Below are 20632 nucleotides of genomic sequence, written 5' to 3' on the forward strand. Positions count from 1 at the left end.
AGCTACTGCCTAACTCAAAGGCATTATTAGATCTAAAGGTTTAAACAGATGACTTAAAATGAACCTTGACCATATAGTAAAAACTTTCAGAATGGAAAGGGAGTTGCTCTTATTGGACATGAGATGAGTCCAAGTGACCCTGGTGAAATCATCTACAAGTGTTAAAAAATATTTAAATCCATTATAAGTTTGAGTATTGTAGGGTCCCCAAATGTCAATATGGACTAGTTGAAAAGGAGAAGAAGTATGAATACTACTATCATGGAAGGGTAGTCTTTGTTGTCTGGCTATGGGGCAAATAGGACAAATGAAGGACTGCTTGGAAGAGACTATGGTAGATAAAAAAGGAATGGACTGCATTCTATTGAAAGGCATGTGTCCCATTCGTTGGTGCCAAAACAAGTCAACTTTATTAAAATCAGCAGTTTTATTACATGTGGGAAAAGCAGTAGAAGCTAAATCAGATATATTTATGCAAGCTGACTGAGGACTGTTTGCAACGGAATTTGAAACAACCATAGGAACTGACTTATTACAACTAATAGAAGCTGGAACTGAGACAGAAGAATGGCATGATGCAGTAGGAAATAGATCAGCATCTGGATGGAGATAATAAAGCCTGCCAGTTGCCTTACCAATTACCAATGGCCTCTTCAGAGAAGGGCCCTGTAAATGGCAATGGGTTTTTGTGAGAAGAGCATCACAGTCTAATTGAGTAATGAGCTGGTATATAGAAATTAAATTGAATTGAAAAGAGGGCACTAACAAGACATGTGATAAAGTTATATCTTGTCTAAGAATTAGTGAACCAGTAGACAAGACCTTGACCTTATAACCATTTGGAAGAGTGGCAAGAAAAGGTTTAGAAAGAGGGGAAACATTGTGGAGTAAATGTTTGTGTGGTGTCATGTGATTGGTAGCTCCTGAGTTTAAAATCCAAGGATTTATACCTAATTATGAAGTAGCACATGCATGAGTACAAACAGAATCTACAGCATATGCAGTAAACAAACCTGCAAAGTGTGCAAAACCTGAGTCGTCAGAAGGAGATCCCTCATTTGTGTATCCAGGGTAACCAGGTGAGAGATGAGACTATTGGAACATAGTCTGTAGATGCTGGTATTGTTCCTTGCTAAACCCATGAATAGAAGGATCAACAGATATGGAAGCAGGAGAAAATGGTTGGGACATGGGAGGAATTTGTGTTTACACACATGAAGCAGATCTCTTATTCTTGGTGAATTTGAAATCTGCAGGGTATCCATGGAGTCTGTGGCACTTTTCCATCAAGTGTCCTGGCCTTTTACAGTACTTGCAAAATAGGGAATATGATCCTGATGAAGGATTTGTGCTTCTTTTGGGATCAAAGGCAATTTTCTGAGAAAAACTCCTATTGAAAGGTGTTGAGGAGCCTAAAGTTTGAGTCTGAGAAAAATTTCTATTATTGTATATAGAAGCTATGAAAGCTGAGGAATCACCAGAAAAACTAGGGGCAAAAGATTGACTTTCCTTTTGACTTTCAACTTGCTGCAGCAAGGAGTGCACTTTACTAATTGAGAGAAGTGGGTTCATCAGTAGGATGTTGCTTTTGATGGTGGAATAAGAGTCATTTAGGCCATTGAGGAACTGGAAAAGCTGTTGGTCCTCTATAAATTTTGGTAGGGCACCACAAGAACACACAGGACCAACATAAGCACAGTTGAGCTTAGTGAAATAGGTTGCAATGTTTGATGAACCCTGAGTGGTGGAACTTATTTCCCTCTGGATTTGGATGTATTTTGAACCATTTGACTGCCCAAATCTATTATTTATGTCCTCCCAGACCTCCTTAGTAGTCTTGAGGCACATAACACTAATTGCTATATCTCTAGACACAGAATTTGTGATCCATGCTTTGACCATGTCATTGCATCTTTCCCAATATGTGTAATAAGGTAATTCACTAGGGGGCTTAGGATTCCTACCATCTAAAAGACCTAATTTGTTCTTAGCTGAGAGGGAAGTGAGCATGCTGCTTCTCCAAAGAGCAAATCCAGTACCAAAAAAAGGTACAGCCACGAGTTGGCTTCCAGGATTGTCTGATGGGTGGATGTAGAGGACATGTGAATGATCAATAGAAAATGGGGAAAACCCTTTAGCACCAGAAACACTGGGATTGGCTGCATTTGCACTAATGTTGGGGATTTGTTGGTTGGCTGCATTTGTACTAATGTTGGGGATTTGTTGGTTGTTACCAGTCATTGTTGCGCAAGTACCAAATCAACAGTAATAGTCACAGAGAATCACCAATGCTCACAGAGAATCACTAATACTCACAGAGAATCACTAAAACTAGATATATAAATGTTCAAATATTAAAGCTAACCAAAATCCAGCTAAACCAACAGGTATACGACTATCCAATCACCAAAATCCAGCTATACGAACATTCAAACACGAGAATCCAGCTAAACCAACACGTATAGAACAATGTATAAACAGTTCAACTACTGTACACAGTACCACAAAACGATGACAATGAATATAATCGAAATAAACGATATTACCAGGCTTCTTCTATAACCTGAAGAAGTAAAGGCCTCAAAAATCGCTTGATTCCAAATATGAGTGAAAAATAAAACCCTAAATCGCAGTTGAAATCCCCAAATCTAACAATCGGAACACACACTTCAAAATATGGTTCACGGGTACCATCGGAAGAAAGATAATAATAAGGAGATTGTAAATCCTCATTCTGATACCATGTTAACTCGATTAATCTGCAGAGAAATGCGGAAAAGAGAAGAAAAACGAAACCCTAGTGAACGGTGAGAGAGAAGAGAGAGAATGAGAAGGAATGGAATGATTTCTATTTTCAATAATCTGTCCCAAGTCATTTATTACAGAGTATATATTTACACACTAGAAAATACACAGTCAACAAGTCAATTAAATGAAGTAGTGGGCCGGGTCGGTGGCAGCTGGGCCTTGTGGACTTGATCAATATTATGTGGGCTAACAAAACTTTACGTGGCCGTCTATGTATTTGGCTTATAATTAAAGATATAAACTGCAGAAAGTAGTCAAGTTGGCAGCTAATTCAAGATTTTCCTTCTTTTTAAGTCAGATACTACAGTCTAGTGATTATGTTGTAGAATAAACCTCAGTTTAAAACTGGGGTGTCTCTACAGTCTAGTGATTATGTTGTAGAATAAAGGCAAAATACATCAAAACACTCCTAAACTATACCCAAAATGTCGATATCACACCTAAACTATACGAGCGACCGATTACACACCTTAACATTTTAAAAGTGAATTAAATTACCCCTCCACAGACCCAAACTCAGGCGCGTATTTATCCACATTTTTTAGCGCGTTGGAGCTGTAAAAAGGGCCATTATAATTTTTTTAAAAATGAAAAATCAGTTAATCAATCCTAATTAATATTCCCAACTGTTAAGTTCAATTCTTCTTCACCCACCCACATTTACCCTTACCCATACATCACCACCACCACCACATCCCCCTCCTCTTTTTCACGCCCCACCCTCCATTCTTTCTACTTCATTTCTCTACAATAATTTCATCAATTCATAATGATCTTCACAATTCTTCATCAATCCATAAATCCATAGAGAAGAAATTCACCATCACTACTAAAAAAAGAGCGTTTAGTGACGGACGTATTCCGTCACTAATCAGCATATATCTGTTGCTAAACATGTATTGCGACGGATTAGCGACGGAATGTCGTCTGTTACGATTTTGCGCGTTGCTAACCTATTAGCGACGGAAAAATGAAATCCGTAGCAAACTTAGCGACAGAGTAGCGACGTATGAGATCCGTTCCACATTATAGCAACGGATTATTTTGTTGCTATTGTTATGAATTCCGTGACTAATTTCATATTTCATTTCGTCGTTTTAGTAAATTAGCGACGAAAACCATTGTCGCTAATCCGTCGCAAAATATTTAAATTATTTGTGCTTGCATTTAGTGACAATAAAATGTTTGTCGCAGTCTGTAGCCTACTGTTTTCCCTCTAACAACGACCAAAATCCGTCGCAAATCTGTCACAAATATTTTTCTTCCGATTTTTTTTAATTTTAAATACACCTGTTGAAACATACTAAATACAAAGTAATAAATACCCTTAAAAATAACTGACATTCACATAAAATATATTTATAAAAAAGATTCAAAATAGATAGCGGAATTCTAATCGTTAAGTCCAAAACACCGACAACACCAAGCTATCAACTACCAAAAGAACCCACACATCCATCAAGTATTGTTAGTGCATAATTTTGTTCTTTCCAACAAAAAGCAGATAACTTTGTGCTTGAGATCCAAGACCATATATTCTTCTCTTCCTTGTTCCCCCAGCAGCTTCGTAATATGCTTCACATTGATCAATATCAGACTGAGACTGTGATTTTTCCCGTAATATTTCTTGATATCTTTCCTGTAATAAGTAGTGAAATTAAAACATCAAGAATACTAACCATTCAATTTTACCAAATAAAAAGAGAAATGAATTCCAAAGATAAGGGAGCAGATATTTATCCATTTTTCGTTGGAATTGAAGTCTCATGATGACCAACAAAAAAGAGTTTCATACAACTTGGATATAAATGATCATATACACTGTCTCTAAACACTGTCTATAAACTGTACGAGTTTATACATCTCTGCGTTTATTTGTCTACTGCAGTGTGAATAATTTTACTTAAGTCAAAAAGAAAAGCTGGTTGGTCCTTTCATAAGACACAAATGATGAACTTATGGTCCACACGTCTACCAAAACGAAAAGGACATCCCCTAGCCACAAACCTTTCCACTGGATACATATTCCGGGGCCATGTATCTAAATCCATACCAAGAAATTTGAGTAAACATGGACAAATAAAAAGACAGCAGCACATTTTCTTATGCTCTATTTGATTTCAAAGTTGGAAGAGACACCTACCCAAACGTACCCATAACACGTGTCGTAACATGACTTTCTGCATCCTGGGCTAATTTAGCTAATCCAAAATCAGCAACCTGCAAAAAAAGTGAATCAGTTGAAAAGACATCCTGCAAGAAAAACAATGTAAAATAAAGGAGTTTGAGGAATTAGACATACCCGAACATCAAAGTAGTTATCCAAAAGAATGTTAGACGACTTAATATCTCTGTGGATGATGCGAGGACAGCCTGCCATCAGCACAAAAAGAAATGAATAAATAAAAAATCCAAGAATCGAATATCACATTAGAAATCTATACTTAAGAAAAGAAGAAACAAGGATAGCGCATAAGGTAAGTAAGAAAACAGTAATTACAATCTTCATGAAGATAAGCTATTCCACGGGCTGCACCAACAGCAATTTTAACGCGTGTTTCCCAATCCATAACCGGTCTCCCCTGTGCTGTGATTTTGTAAATTGCAAGTGTCATACCCCATTTTAACCGGGTTAAATTAGAAGTACAACATATTGGTGATTCCTATTTTTGTTTGTTTTAAGGAGTCGCCACCTAATTATTTATGGTGAATTAGGACACCTAAAAGTTTATTAAAGTTATTTTAAAGTTAACTCTATTTTAAAAGTCTGCGAAACTTAAGATTCTAGGTAAGGGTTCAATTAGTCTAAAGGGAAGGTATTAGGCACCCTTTAAGACCCATTAACAATGGTTAACCGACCGGACTTATAATTAATTAAGCTAAGTGTAAATATAGTATTATAAAAAAAGAAAGTAGCTTTGTAAGTATGACTAAAGTTATAGATAGATATGTAAGAATGCTATTTAAAATAGAACTTGTAGAAAATAATAATTTGTACAAAAGAGTACTTTAATACCATTTTGAAATACGACTTATAAATGTTGTTAAAGTTTTAAGCGGAAGTATAATAGTGTGGTTTAAAATAATACTTATAGAAAACATAATAATTTGTGTAACAGAAGATTCTAAATGTTAAATGAGACATGAAGATATTGCTAAAGCCTAATTTGAAAATATAGTAATATTATTCAAAAATAAGATTCGTAAAAAATAAGGTAATTTGCTTATGATTGATAGCCTTTTAAAAGATGATTCGTCAAATGTGATCTTTAAATAAAAATGATGTTATATGAATACGGTGGTGTAGAAATGCCTAGACTTATATTCTTAAATATGATGAAAAGTCCATAAGTTTCTTTCTATTTTTTATCATTCATTATTTAACCAATTTCGGCCAAAAAACATGTATAAATTGAGTAAATCTTGAAAATGCTTGTAAAATACAATTGGATTCACATTTTGTGTGTCAATGATATTTTGAAATTCCTAAGATGGTAATAATGAGAATTGATTCCTTTAACCCAGATGATGTAGTCATACTATTTTAAAAATCCATTACTCAAATAAATGCTATAGATACTATAAATAGTTTTTTTTTTTTTTAAAATAGAAGTGAATGTAATTTGTGAAATTAACTACCCATTACTAAACTAAACCCCTTAATGCCACTAAGGTTCATTCTAGCTAAGGAAAGACAAAATAAGAAAAAGTGTTAGTCACGTAATTACAAAGTAAATGCACAAAGAAAATAAAATAAAGAAGTAAAAAGATTTAAATGGGCTCAGCCCATTTTTAGGATTGTTGTTGTTCGCTGCCACTGTTATGGGCCTCAACCCAGAATATTTTTTTGTTTCTTGGCTGCGGATGGGGCTGACTCGAGAGGAGGTTTCGTTGGGCTTTTAGCCCAACACCAAATGCGAAAAGGAGACAAGTCCCTCGGACTCGTATGCGATGTTCATGCATAAAGAAAATGGAAAAGGATTAGTATATGATTCAAAGAATCTTAATAAGAAAGGGTCAGACAAGATGCTCTATTCCTTGAAAAATGTAATAATTTGTTTTCTAGATCAGTAAATAGATAAAAATAACAAGAGTCGAATTTCCTAATTATCAAAATAGCATAGTTCAATCTAATTCTAGTGAAGGGGAAATAGAACCAGCAACTCTTACCTAAATCACGTTTCAAATACGAAAAGGACCAAGTATCCAATTCAAAACAGAACAAAACTAAGACTTTATGTTGAACTTGGACAGAATAGAAAGTGCAAAGCTGTGAGATAAACTAAGCCAGTTCATGCTTGTATTTTAAAATCTCTTAAACCAAATGATCGGAAGAGAACAACACACAAGGATCATACTACGAGAGAGTATATTCAATTTGAAAGAACATAATGAATTTAGTCTAGAAGCAACTGCTAGATAGCAGCAAAATGAAGCAACCAAGAATACTTTATAGCCATAAGCAGTAGCTTTTGTGCACTGAACAAGAAATTGAAACTGTCTACTCCTCAGCTGGTTAAACAATGTATATATGGAACTTAAACACAATTTTTAGGCATCCTTATTATAACTAACCAATGAACCAGATGACTTAAGATTCATATCTTATTAAGCAGGCCCTACAGAGTTTCAAATTTATTTAATAAGCATGAAAAGCCTTAATCAATTCAAATACTTAAATTACATGATATTCCAGTCTCAAGAAATGCGATTTTATCTCTAGTGAACATATAGATCTCATCCTGAAGTCGGCAATCCATTTTTGAGATAAGAAAAAAAAATCAGTCCATTATTTAGATACCCCAGATCAAAGCAACTCCAGGATGTACTCCAGGACCACCTAGGCTTTCATTTAGGCAACAAGCAGAAGTTGCACAGATTCTTCGGTATACCGTATAACATCAACTATTATCTAAAGGGAAAAAGCAAACAACATAGCAGACATGACATAATCAACTTTAAGAAGTCATGGTATTATGCTAGACAGTCTGAGCATTTAATACAACACTTTGAAATCTTTACTAGCTCGCTTGATCAAACAACCTCTAAGTCTTCCTACTTAATCGATTCCAACAAAAAAACAACTTGTGAATCATGATTAACTAGAGCACACCAATATACAATGCACACTTAGCATAAACAGTCTGGACCAAAATGACTTCTAAAGCTTGTTTATATGAACAGACTAAACCTGGTATACTTCCTAATGAATGCAACAACAAATTTATTACCACTATTAAGCTAGTTCACATAATCATTAATTAAATTGATTCATATAACCTTCATTCCTTTTCAGACTAAAATCAAGACTGAATATGAATATGATTCAATACGGACCAACTATTCTAACACATATAGATATATTAGACTACATACCCAAATCACATAGCGACAGTAAAATGAACTAACACAGAACCATTAACCCTAAAAGAAAATGAAAGACATAAAAGGAAAAGAAGAGTCACCTGCTTCGGGTGCAGCGAACTGGATTCAAAGCCTTCGATCTACACTCGAACACTACCAAATCCGAGCTTACGATGCTCGGATTCACAGCAACACAGAGCAAATAAAAATAGAGAAAACAATTGACGAGTATTTTGACTCGATATTTCGAATTATCACAGATACCGAAACTAATCTTTTAGGGAATTTTGGCTAGCTCAAGAACTTGTCTTTCAAGATTTGGCGACCGAAAAGAGACTTATAATTTTAGGAGGATTTCACAAGATAACCTTGATTCTTTGGAAATTTTATGCATCGAAAAATCCTTTAGGTTCTTGGGGGTTTTTCCTGCCATTCTCCTTGCTTGGCGATTTCGAGCCGCGCCATTTATAGGGTTTTGGGCTCGTTTGAGTCGAAGAAAAAGGAGAGAGGAGCGGGAGAGAGAGAAGAACGGGGAACAGGGCTAAGTGGGGGACAGCGGGGAACAGGGCGTAGTGGGGGAGAGGCGGCTAGGGTTCCGAAGGAGAGGAGAAAGGGAGAAGGGAGAGGGGAAGGGCGTGCGCGGCGGAGGAAAAAAGAGTGGAAGGGAAACCCTTTTAGGGTTTCCCCTTATCTGAAATGGATGGGCCGGACCGGTCCTTTTCGGACTGGGTCCATTTTTTGGACCGGGTATTAAAGAATGAGCTAATGAATTAAAACATGGACTGGTCTGAAAAATTGGGATCAAAATATGGGCTGGTCCAAAAATATTTATGAGTTGATTGGAGTTTGATTTGGGATCCGATAAATCAGAAATACGGACTGAGTGCAAGAAATGGCTTGGCTTCTAAATTTGAATAAAAGACCCATTTTAATTAGTAATATACTGAGTATGACAAAATATTACCTAATACAAAATGTGTAATTATTTGGACTCGGGTAATAAAATTATATGATGCTATAATAGCCGTGCAATATCATTTTAATAATAAATAAACGCTGTCATTTAATTGTGCGAAATAAAATGCGATACGTGTGCAGAAATTGGTAAAAAAATGCTGAAACGTAAAAATTATAATAATACTAATAATAAAATGAAAGTAACGAATAGCGGTGATAATAATGCTAATAATAATAATTAGTAGTAATAATAATGATAATAATAATAATAATAATAATAATAATAAATTAATAATAATAATAATAATAATAATAATAATAATAATAATGATAATGATAATAATTAATAATGATAATAACGGTAGTAGTGACGGCAGTAAAGATAATGACAGGATAATGAAATGTCGGTATAAATAAAGCTAATAATTATAATAAAACATAAACATATATTTTTTAATTTTCCAAAATATTAGAAGCGTAAATAGGTATTTCGGAGGAGAGGCGGGACAAAATTGGGTGTCAACAACTTGTCCCTCTTTGCCTGGTAATGATGAAAGAATTTTCAGGCAAAGACATTGACTTAGTAGCCTATTTTGTCCCGGCTAAAGGATTGTGGAGGACTAAGGGTAAATAAAATTACGGCCGAACTCTGGTCTCTGAATCGCCTACATATCTCGAGTTACACGAGAATCAGGCCGTGTGTAGTTCTGAGATGACTACGACACTTATGACATGGCAAATCACGATCGGTGCGAGTCTTTGCAAAATATTGTCCCAGTGTCGAATTATGATGACACTGGGCATTGCGATAGAACTCTGAAAATTGACTGTGCTGGAATGTGAACGGGATATTTGGAATTGGAGCCGAGTGTTCGAGATAGATCTTTGACCCTTGTCGGGAAGTCTGCTTATCCTTCCCGACGTATTGCCCCAGTTCGCTGCCGAAGAAAATAGTTCCACGCTGCGCTAAAGCTCCTGCGAAACTTTAAACTAGATAAAAATGGTCAGTAAAAATAAATATTGAAGTAAAGAGATGCAAGTGCGGTGCAACGCGGCTGCGAGCACACGCAGGGGCATTAAAAGATAATAATAAAGCAAAACAAGTGCGGTGCGATGTCTTATGCGGAAATTTTCAAAGGGCGGTGCGCAGCCCGTGCAACATATGAAAGCGATACAAAGGGTGGTGCGCAGCCCATGCATCATATGAAAGGCGGTGCTCAGCCTTGTGCAGAAATTATAAAAGGGCGGTGCGCAGCCCATGCAACATATGAAAGGCGGCGCTCAGCCTTTTGCAGAATTTTAAATGGGCGGTGCGCAGCCCATGCAACATGAAAGGCGATGCTCAGCCTTATGCAGAAATTTAAAAGAGCGATGCACAGCCCATGCAACATATGAAAGGCGGTGCTCAGCCTTATGCAGAGAATACAAAGGGCAGTGCATAGCCCATGTAACATATGAAAGACGGTGCTCAGCCTTATGCAGAAATTTAAATGGGCGGTGCGCAGCCCATGCAACATGAAAGGCAGTGCTCAGCCTTATGCAGAAATTTAAAAGGGCGGTGCACAGCCCATGCAACATATGAAAGGCGGTGCTCAGCCTTATGCAGAAATTACAATGGGCGGTGCATAGCCCATGCAACATATGAAAGGCGGTGCTCAGCCTTATGCAGAAATTTAAAAGGGCGGTGCGCAGCCCGTGCAATCATGAAAGGCGGTGCTCAGCCTTATGCAGAAATTACAAAGGGCGGTGCATGGCCCAAGCAACATATGAAATGCGGTGCTCAGCCTTATGCAGAAATTTAAAAGGGCGGTGCGCAGCCCGTGCAATCATGAAAGGCGGTGCTCAGCCTTATGCAGAAATTACAAAGGGCGGTGCATGGCCCAAGCAATATATGAAAGGCGGTGCTCAGCCTTATGCAGAAATTTAAAGGGCGATGCATGGCCCATGTAACATATGAAAGCGATGCAAAGGGCGGTGTGCAGCCCATGCATCATATGAAAGGCGGTGCTCAGCCTTATGCAGAAATTTAAAAGGGCGGTGCATGACCCAAGCAATATATGAAAGGCGGTGCGTAGCCTTATGCAGAGATTCAAAGGGCAGTGCATGGCCCATGCAACATGTGAAAGCGATGCAAAGGGCGGTGCGTAGCCCATGCATCATATGAAAGGCAGTGCTCAGCCTTATGCGGAAATTAAAAGGGCGGTGCATGGCCCAAGCAATATATGAAAGGCGGTGCGCAGCCTTATGCAGAGATTCAAAGGGCGGTGCATGGCCCATGCAACAATAAAAGGCGGTGAGCAATGCAGGTGCAGTGCAATGCGGCCGCGAGCGTACGCAAGGGCATTTGAAGGTAAATAAAGCAATGCATTCGAAAGCAATAGAAAATATTTGTGCGTTGATATATTTGAAAAAATAATTTGCAAGATTAGCTTATTGTGATTGTCGAAAGTTATTGATACTTGAAGACATAATTGATAGAAGAATGCTCAAACCGTTTGACGCGCCATCCTTACAAGGCTTGTACATATTTTGGCTTCTGCAACTTGAAAACCTGCATCCAAAGAAAATTTTGTAAGTTTTGGGAGGGGGTTGATTCGCGTTGACTTGGGGATCCGGCTCTTGGCGCTTCATGCCTTCAACTTCGTCTGAACTTGTAATTTCCGCTCATGTTGAGTCTCGTCCGACTAGTAAACAGGCTGATTACAATCACATTATTTCGAAAAATAGACATAGTAAAATATATGTATGGTGATAAATAATTTCTGCTGAACTCGGAACTATGACACATTGTGAAACAAAACGAATGCCCCTTTTCCGAAGTTTTCTTCTGCCCGACGGCTCTGTTGAAACAATATCCTTCTAAGTCTCTTGTTGTCACCTTGCGGTGATGCCCTTTTAAAAATATTGTCCCAGTTTCTGGCGCAAAGGATGTTGAGCTTTTAAAATGGCGAGACCGAGCCTATATAGGCTGCCTACGTATCCCACTAGGGAAATCAGGTCGAGCGTAGTTCAAAATTACAAGCAGAAATAAAATTGAGGGAATAAAATGATGTGACCGAGGCCTATGTGGGCCGCCTACGTATTCCCCATGGGAATCAGGTCAAGCGTAGTTCATAATTACAAGCAGAAATAAAATTGAGGAAATAAAATGATGTGACCGAGGCCTATGTGGGCCGCCTACGTATCCCCCATGGGAATCAGGTCAAGCGTAGTTCATAATTACAAGCAGAGATAGAATTGGGATTTTCTAATAATATGACCGAGGCCTATGCAGGCCACCTACGTATCCCCCATGGGAATCAGGTCAGGCGTAGTTCATAATCTGGTTATTAAAGGAAAGGTTGCAAACTAGGTTGTCTTACCTAATGTCGTCCTTTGATTTCTTCTTGGATTGCTAGCTTTCAGGCTTATGTCATCACCTATCGGCTATTTCAATTTCTTTCGAGTGGAATATTGTCTTGTCCCCTAGTTTCTTTGTTACTCTCTCGGGATGTATGTTTGTCTGTTCGTTCATTTCATGTCACAATCGTAGAGTTGACAGATTTGATAATTATAGTAGAAAATAACAATAATAGATGATTAAGGAAAATCAGAAATGCATTCATAGTTTTCACGATTAAGCTTCCAAAAGATGAAGCAAAGCAAACAAAAGTTTTGAGCATGATTCAAGCTTAAAAAAAAAGTTCACTACATGTTCAGTCTACCAAGACCACAGACGAATCAGAGACGGAGTACAAGTCCAATTCTTCAGAGTCTCTCCTGGTTCGGCACCCCGTATTGTCAGTGCCTTGGTGTTGTAAGTAGTTATAGCAGCGATCTTCACTGGTACTTGTTTTAGATTGTCCCTACGGGCGCAATAAAAAGTTGATGATATGCCCCTCTCCGTCTTTTCGATTGGCGCAACGGCCTTCTTATCTTTTCGATAATTATCAGGTCGAGCTTCAGTGAGCTGAATCGCCCCTTCCTTAATCAAGGCTTCGATTTTATTTTTGAGGCCATAGCAATCCTCAGTGGCGTGCCCAGCAACTCCAGAATGATATGCACAATGCTTGGACCTATCAAACCATTTTGGAATAGGATTGAGAATTTTCCCTTCAATAGGTTGTATCGTACCTGCAGCTTTCAATATTTCGAACAATTGAGCCAAATGTTCAGCGAACCGGGTGTAATTGCGGGTGTTTTTTATGACAGGGCTTGGACGGGCCATATGTGTAGTATGTGGTCGATTTTGATAAATGAGAGCTTGAACGGGTGGGTTTTGATAGTGATGTGCTCGAGGCTGGTGGTAATTTGCTTGGGTGTTGTAGAAAGGGTAAGGGAATAGCGGAACTTGGTAAGGTTCAGCGTAGTGGTAAGGGTAGAAAGACTGTTGTGGATGGTCAAAGTATGTAATGACTTGGTTTGGTGGGTTTAGAGGAGTAGTTGTCAGTAGTGGATTAGTGTTGGTGGGTAAAGGAATGTAAGGAGTATGACCTAGTGATTGATTTGATGGGTTGATGGGTAGCGGATTAGGAGTAGCATAGGTAGTGTAGGTGGGTGGTTGATTTTGTAGCGGAGTATAGTTAGTGTAAGTGGGGTGGCTGATTTTGTGGAGGAGTATAGTTAGTGTACACGGGTGATGGATTTGGTGGATTTGCGGGGGTGATTGGAGGTAAGTTGTTGTTGATAGATGCATTGTTTTGTGGAGGAAAATGTTCAAGAACTGAAGGTTCAGGTGATGGAAAATGAGACGGGTTTGGTGCGATGTTCCTAGGAGGTGGACTTTGGAGTGTAATGGATAAGTTAGTTATGTTTCTAACCCGATTTAGCTCTCCACGTAGATCCTCAATTTCTTGAGTCAGGCGGGCAATATGTTCATCACGTTGAATAGTAGTTCCGTGTTCGGAAGTCTCGAGGGGGTCATTAGGGATCACGATGTTTTCCATACCAGTTGAAATAGATGCGGTTGGATCAGACATAATAATTTCTTTTCCTTGAATAGCCCAACTACGTCGCGGTAATGATGATGTCTTTGACCTTGTGAGGTAAGGATGGTCAGCCAGCTCGAGTGTCAACATGAATCAACTTTTTTTTTTGGGAATAAAAATAAAAGAAACATAAAGTGCAGATTATGTTAGTCTCATTAGCATATGTCTAGGTAAAGTCAAGATCACGTAAAGTCAAGTAAGACATGTAGCAAATAATTCATCAAATAAAGTCAAACAAGTTGTCAAACAAGTATATCAAACAATAGCGCGTCCTAATATGCATGTGACCTCTTTGTGCCAGAGGTAGGCCTATCGTTTGTTTGAAGGGTAAAGTGTGCCATAATACGTCATCCCATTGCTTTGATTAATTAAACAAAATTCTATTTCTCCAAAATAAAGTACAAATTTATTACATGTCAAATGAGTACAATATAAGATGTTTTTTTAATCTAAGTATGACATCTAGCTCCATTTTGTGATGCCTTTTGGTCTTCGTAATTTGTTGATCGCGGACGTACTTTAATGTGAAGTCCATACCTGTCATAGAAACGTTAGTCATTCCCTCCCTCCTAAAGTTTAATTAATTAGAGCAAATAGTCAATATTTAGGCACAATTATCCTTTAAACATGCACATAAAGTATGATTAGTGTCACTCGGGGTCGTGAACCCGCTTGGACGTTTGGGTAAAGTTGTCTAATGGGTTTAACACACCAAGGGTATTAAACCTCCTAGGTCATGAAATGTATGCTCTTAATAAAGGGTGTTGGTTTAGCTCTATCCTAGGTTGACTAAGAGTGGGTTTACTAGACGGAAGGTTCCCGACTGGACTACTCGAGTGAGAAGGCTACGCGGTCCCCGTTACTCGGGCACCCCGCGCATACGCCAACTCTCCTAAAATTTTGGATTCTATGAAAGAAATTTGTGGGTGCGTAAAACACACCTCGCGTGTACGTGTGATAGTGTGAATTTCCAGAAGTGGAAGAAATATGAACGGAATGACAATTTATCAAAGCAGTAACATTCAGACAGTTTATATCAAACAACAATTAATAATGCAAACAATTTATAGCATTTAAAACAGTTTAGGCAAAATAAAGTAACTAAGTTAGCAGACAAAGCTTCATTAAATCTAAGTCCGTTATGGTTAGAACCTAAGTATATTCCCCAGTGGAGTCGCCAAGCTGTCATACCCCATTTTAACCGGGTTAAATTAGAAGTACAACATATTGGTGATTCCTATTTTTGTTTGTTTTAAGGAGTCGCCACCTAATTATTTATGGTGAATTAGGACACCTAAAAGTTTATTAAAGTTATTTTAAAGTTAACTCTGTTATAAAAGTCTGCGAAACTTAAGATTCTAGGTAAGGGTTCAATTAGTCTAAAGGGAAGGTATTAAGCACCCTTTAAGACCCATTAACAATGGTTAACCGACCGGACTTATAATTAATTAAGCTAAGTGTAAATATAGTATTATAAAAAAAGAAAGTAGCTTTGTAAGTATGACTAAAGTTATAGATAGATATGTAAGAATGCTATTTAAAATAGAACTTGTTGAAAATAATAATTTGTACAAAAGAGTACTTTAATACCATTTTGAAATACGACTTATAAATGTTGTTAAAGTTTTAAGCGGAAGTATAATAGTGTGGTTTAAAATAATACTTATAGAAAACATAATAATTTGTGTAACAGAAGATTCTAAATGTTAAATGAGACATGAAGATATTGCTAAAGCCTAATTTGAAAATATAGTAATATTATTCAAAAATAAGATTCGTAAAAAATAAGGTAATTTGCTTATGATTGATAGCCTTTTAAAAGATGATTCGTCAAATGTGATCTTTAAATAAAAATGATGTTATATGAATACGGTGGTGTAGAAATGCCTAGACTTATATTCTTAAATATGATGAAAAGTCCATAAGTTTCTTTCTATTTTTTATCATTCATTATTTAACCAATATCGGCCAAAAAACATGTATAAATTGAGTAAATCTTGAAAATGCTTGTAAAATACAATTGGATTCACATTTTGTGTGTCAATGATATTTTGAAATTCCTAAGATGGTAATAATGAGAAATGATTCCTTTAACCCAGATGATGTAGTCATACTATTTTAAAAATCCATTACTCAAATAAATGCTATAGATACTATAAATAGTTTTTTTTTTTTTAAATAGAAGTGAATGTAATTTGTGAAATTAACTACCCATTACTAAACTAAACCCCTTAATGCCACTAAGGTTCATTCTAGCTAAGGAGAGACAAAATAAGAAAAAGTGTTAGTCACGTAATTACAAAGTAAATGCACAACGAAAATAAAATAAAGAAGTAAAAAGATTTAAATGGGCTCAGCCCATTTTTAGGATTGCTGTTGTTCGCTGCCACTGTTATGGGCCTCAACCTAGAATATTTTTTTGTTTCTTGGCTGCGGATGGGGCTAACTCGAGAGGAGGTTTCGTTGGGCTTTTAGCCCAACACCAAATGCGAAAAGGAGACAAGTCCCTCGGACTCGTATGCGATGTTCATGCATAAAGAAAATGGAAAAGGATTAGTATATGATTCAAAGAATCTTAATAAGAAAGGGTCAGACAAGATGCTCTATTCCTTGAAAAATGTAATAATTTGTTTTCTAGATCAGTAAATAGATAAAAATAACAAGAGTCGAATTTCCTAATTATCAAAATAGCATAGTTCAATCTAATTCTAGTGAAGGGGAAATAGAACCAGCAACTCTTACCTAAATCACGTTTCAAATACGAAAAGGACCAAGTATCCAATTCAAAACAGAACAAAACTAAGACTTTATGTTGAACTTGGACAGAATCGAAAGTGCAAAGCTGTGAGATAAACTAAGCCAGTTCATGCTTGTATTTTAAAATCTGTTAAACCAAATGATCGGAAGAGAACAACACACAAGGATCATACTACGAGAGAGTATATTCAATTTGAAAGAACATAATGAATTTAGTCTAGAAGCAACTGCTAGATAGCAGCAAAATGAAGCAACCAAGAATACTTTATAGCCATAAGCAGTAGCTTTTGTGCACTGAACAAGAAATTGAAACTGTCTACTCCTCAGCTGGTTAAACAATGTATATATGGAACTTAAACACAATTTTTAGGCATCCTTATTATAACTAACCAATGAACCAGATGACTTAAGATTCATATCTTATTAAGCAGGCCCTACAGAGTTTCAAATTTATTTAATAAGCATGAAAAGCCTTAATCAATTCAAATACTTAAATTACATGATATTCCAGTCTCAAGAAATGCGATTTTATCTCTAGTGAACATATAGATCTCATCCTGAAGTCGGCAATCCATTTTTGAGATAAGAAAAAAAAATCAGTCCATTATTTAGATACCCCAGATCAAAGCAACTCCAGGATGTACTCCAGGACCACCTAGGCTTTCATTTAGGCAACAAGCAGAAGTTGCACAGATTCTTCGGTATACCGTATAACATCAACTATTATCTAAAGGGAAAAAGCAAACAACATAGCAGACATGACATAATCAACTTTAAGAAGTCATGGTATTATGCTAGACAGTCTGAGCATTTAATACAACACTTTGAAATCTTTACTAGCTCGCTTGATCAAACAACCTCTAAGTCTTCCTACTTAATCGATTCCAACAAAAAAACAACTTGTGAATCATGATTAACTAGAGCACACCAATATACAATGCACACTTAGCATAAACAGTCTGGACCAAAATGACTTCTAAAGCTTGTTTATATGAACAGACTAAACCTGGTATACTTCCTAATGAATGCAACAACAAATTTATTACCACTATTAAGCTAGTTCACATAATCATTAATTAAATTGATTCATATAACCTTCATTCCTTTTCAGACTAAAATCAAGACTGAATATGAATATGATTCAATACGGACCAACTATTCTAACACATATAGATATATTAGACTACATACCCAAATCACATAGCGACAGTAAAATGAACTAACACAGAACCATTAACCCTAAAAGAAAATGAAAGACATAAAAGGAAAAGAAGAGTCACCTGCTTCGGGTGCAGCGAACTGGATTCAAAGCCTTCGATCTACACTCGAACACTACCAAATCCGAGCTTACGATGCTCGGATTCACAGCAACACAGAGCAAATAAAAATAGAGAAAACAATTGACGAGTATTTTGACTCGATATTTCGAATTATCACAGATACCGAAACTAATCTTTTAGGGAATTTTGGCTAGCTCAAGAACTTGTCTTTCAAGATTTGGCGACCGAAAAGAGACCTATAATTTTAGGAGGATTTCACAAGATAACCTTGATTCTTTGGAAATTTTATGCATCGAAAAATCCTTTAGGTTCTTGGGGGTTTTTCCTGCCATTCTCCTTGCTTGGCGATTTCGAGCCGCGCCATTTATAGGGTTTTGGGCTCGTTTGAGTCGAAGAAAAAGGAGAGAGGAGCGGGAGAGAGAGAAGAACGGGGAACAGGGCTAAGTGGGGGACAGCGGGGAACAGGGCGTAGTGGGGGAGAGGCGGCTAGGGTTCCGAAGGAGAGGAGAAAGGGTGAAGGGAGAGGGGAAGGGCGTGCGCGGCGGAGGAAAAAAGAGTGGAAGGGAAACCCTTTTAGGGTTTCCCCTTATCTGAAATGGATGGGCCGGACCGGTCCTTTTTGGACTGCTTCCATTTTTTGGACCGGGTATTAAAGAATGGGCTAATGAATTAAAACATGGACTGGTCTGAAAAATTGGGATCAAAATATGGGCTGGTCCAAAAATATTTATGAGTTGATTGGAGTTTGATTTGGGATCCGATAAATCAGAAATACGGACTGAGTGCAAGAAATGGCTTGGCTTCTAAATTTGAATAAAAGACCCATTTTAATTAGTAATATACTGAGTATGACAAAATATTACCTAATACAAAATGTGTAATTATTTGGACTCGGGTAATAAAATTATATGATGCTATAATAGCCGTGCAATATCATTTTAACAATAAATAAACGCTGTCATTTAATTGTGCGAAATAAAATGCGATACGTGTGCAGAAATTGGTAAAAAAATGCTGAAACGTAAAAATTATAATAATACTAATAATAAAATGAAAGTAACGAATAGCGGTGATAATAATGCTAATAATAATAATTAGTAGTAATAATAATGATAATAATAATAATAATAATAATAATAATAAATTAATAATAATAATAATAATAATAATAATGATAATAATTAATAATGATAATAACGGTAGTAGTGACGGCAGTAAAGATAATGACAGGATAATGAAATGTCGGTATAAATAAAGCTAATAATTATAATAAAACATAAACATATATTTTTTAATTTTCCAAAATATTAGAAGCGTAAATAGGTATTTCGGAGGAGAGGAGGGACAAAATTGGGTGTCAACAGCAAGTATTAACAGTTGAATTTAGTTACCAAATCCCAAAAATGAATTGTTAAACCTAAAAAGATCCACATTTACCGTGAAGATGGAAGTTAAGGGTATCATTGGGGACAAATTCATAGACAAGGAGCCTTCCGCTCTCATAAATGCAATAACCTACAAGTGAAACCAAGTGTCGATGATGTATCCGACTGATGATTTCAACTTCTGCTCTGAACTCAAGCTCTCCCCGGCTCCCGCCAATATTAAGCTTCTTTACTGCTACATCTCTCCCATCTGCTAGGCATCCCTTGTACACAGAACCAAATCCACCCTCACCTAATAGATTATGCTCTAAAAATCCATTAGTAGCTTCAACTAGTTCTTGAAAAGTAAACCATGGATTTGAATGCCCTAATCCACCAGTGTTTCCATTTGCAATATTGGAGCCAGCTCCATTTCCAATCTCAGGTATTCATTCTCCAACATTTAATGAGGCAGAACCTGAATTTGAAGGAGAATAAGTTATTCAGAATCTCATAAATTTCTCAATGTTCTCTTATACCAATTTGAAGGAAAATATATTTTATTCAGAATTTCAATAAATCTTTCCAGTGCTGAAAAATGGCTAATAGGATCCCTATTTATAATAGTACGACAAAACTTATAATAGTATGACGAAACACTGGAAAACCTCTTTCTATATAATTCTGACTATAAATCCTATTTAGATATGAACTAAACAAACTAACAAAAAACACATCTTAAACAACAGAATTGTATTTGCATATCTACTCAATTTCATTTGAAAGATCTGAATGACAAATATTACATAAATGGTGCTTGCAGCATCTAAAACATCGATCGACATACTACAACATTGACAGTATCCAAACATTACCTGATTTCGGAGAGGAGATCAAAGTTGCTGGAAAGATATAACCACCACTCGGGCCTGAATCCTTTTTCTTTCGCTTCCATATGCACCATCTTGCTACTCCAATTATACTAAGCAACAGAAATGCAAGTATGATGCCAAGTGCAATGGTCCCTCCAGTACCAATGCTTCCATCACATGCATCCTTTGATCTGTCTGCTGAACTGTTACTGGACGTAGTAGTGTCATTGTCGCCTGAAGGCTATTTCGGTTTCGGTGTTTTG

General features: G+C 36.9%; 1 protein-coding gene across 1 annotated transcript; it reads right to left on the minus strand.

Moving 5' to 3' along the window:
• Positions 1–4673: 4673 nt before the first annotated feature.
• LOC132637155 (proline-rich receptor-like protein kinase PERK8) lies at positions 4674–20597 on the minus strand. Its single transcript, XM_060354292.1, has 7 exons — positions 20532–20597; positions 20373–20479; positions 19571–19947; positions 5309–5395; positions 5111–5181; positions 4962–5028; positions 4674–4849 (listed from the first exon to the last, which is right to left on the minus strand). The coding sequence occupies exons 1-7, from the start codon at positions 20595–20597 to the stop codon at positions 4743–4745; spliced, it is 882 nt and encodes a 293-aa protein (XP_060210275.1). The 3' UTR covers positions 4674–4742.
• Positions 20598–20632: the final 35 nt, after the last annotated feature.

This window comes from Lycium barbarum, chromosome 4, assembly GCF_019175385.1.
Source record: "Lycium barbarum isolate Lr01 chromosome 4, ASM1917538v2, whole genome shotgun sequence".
NCBI lineage: Eukaryota > Viridiplantae > Streptophyta > Magnoliopsida > Solanales > Solanaceae > Lycium > Lycium barbarum.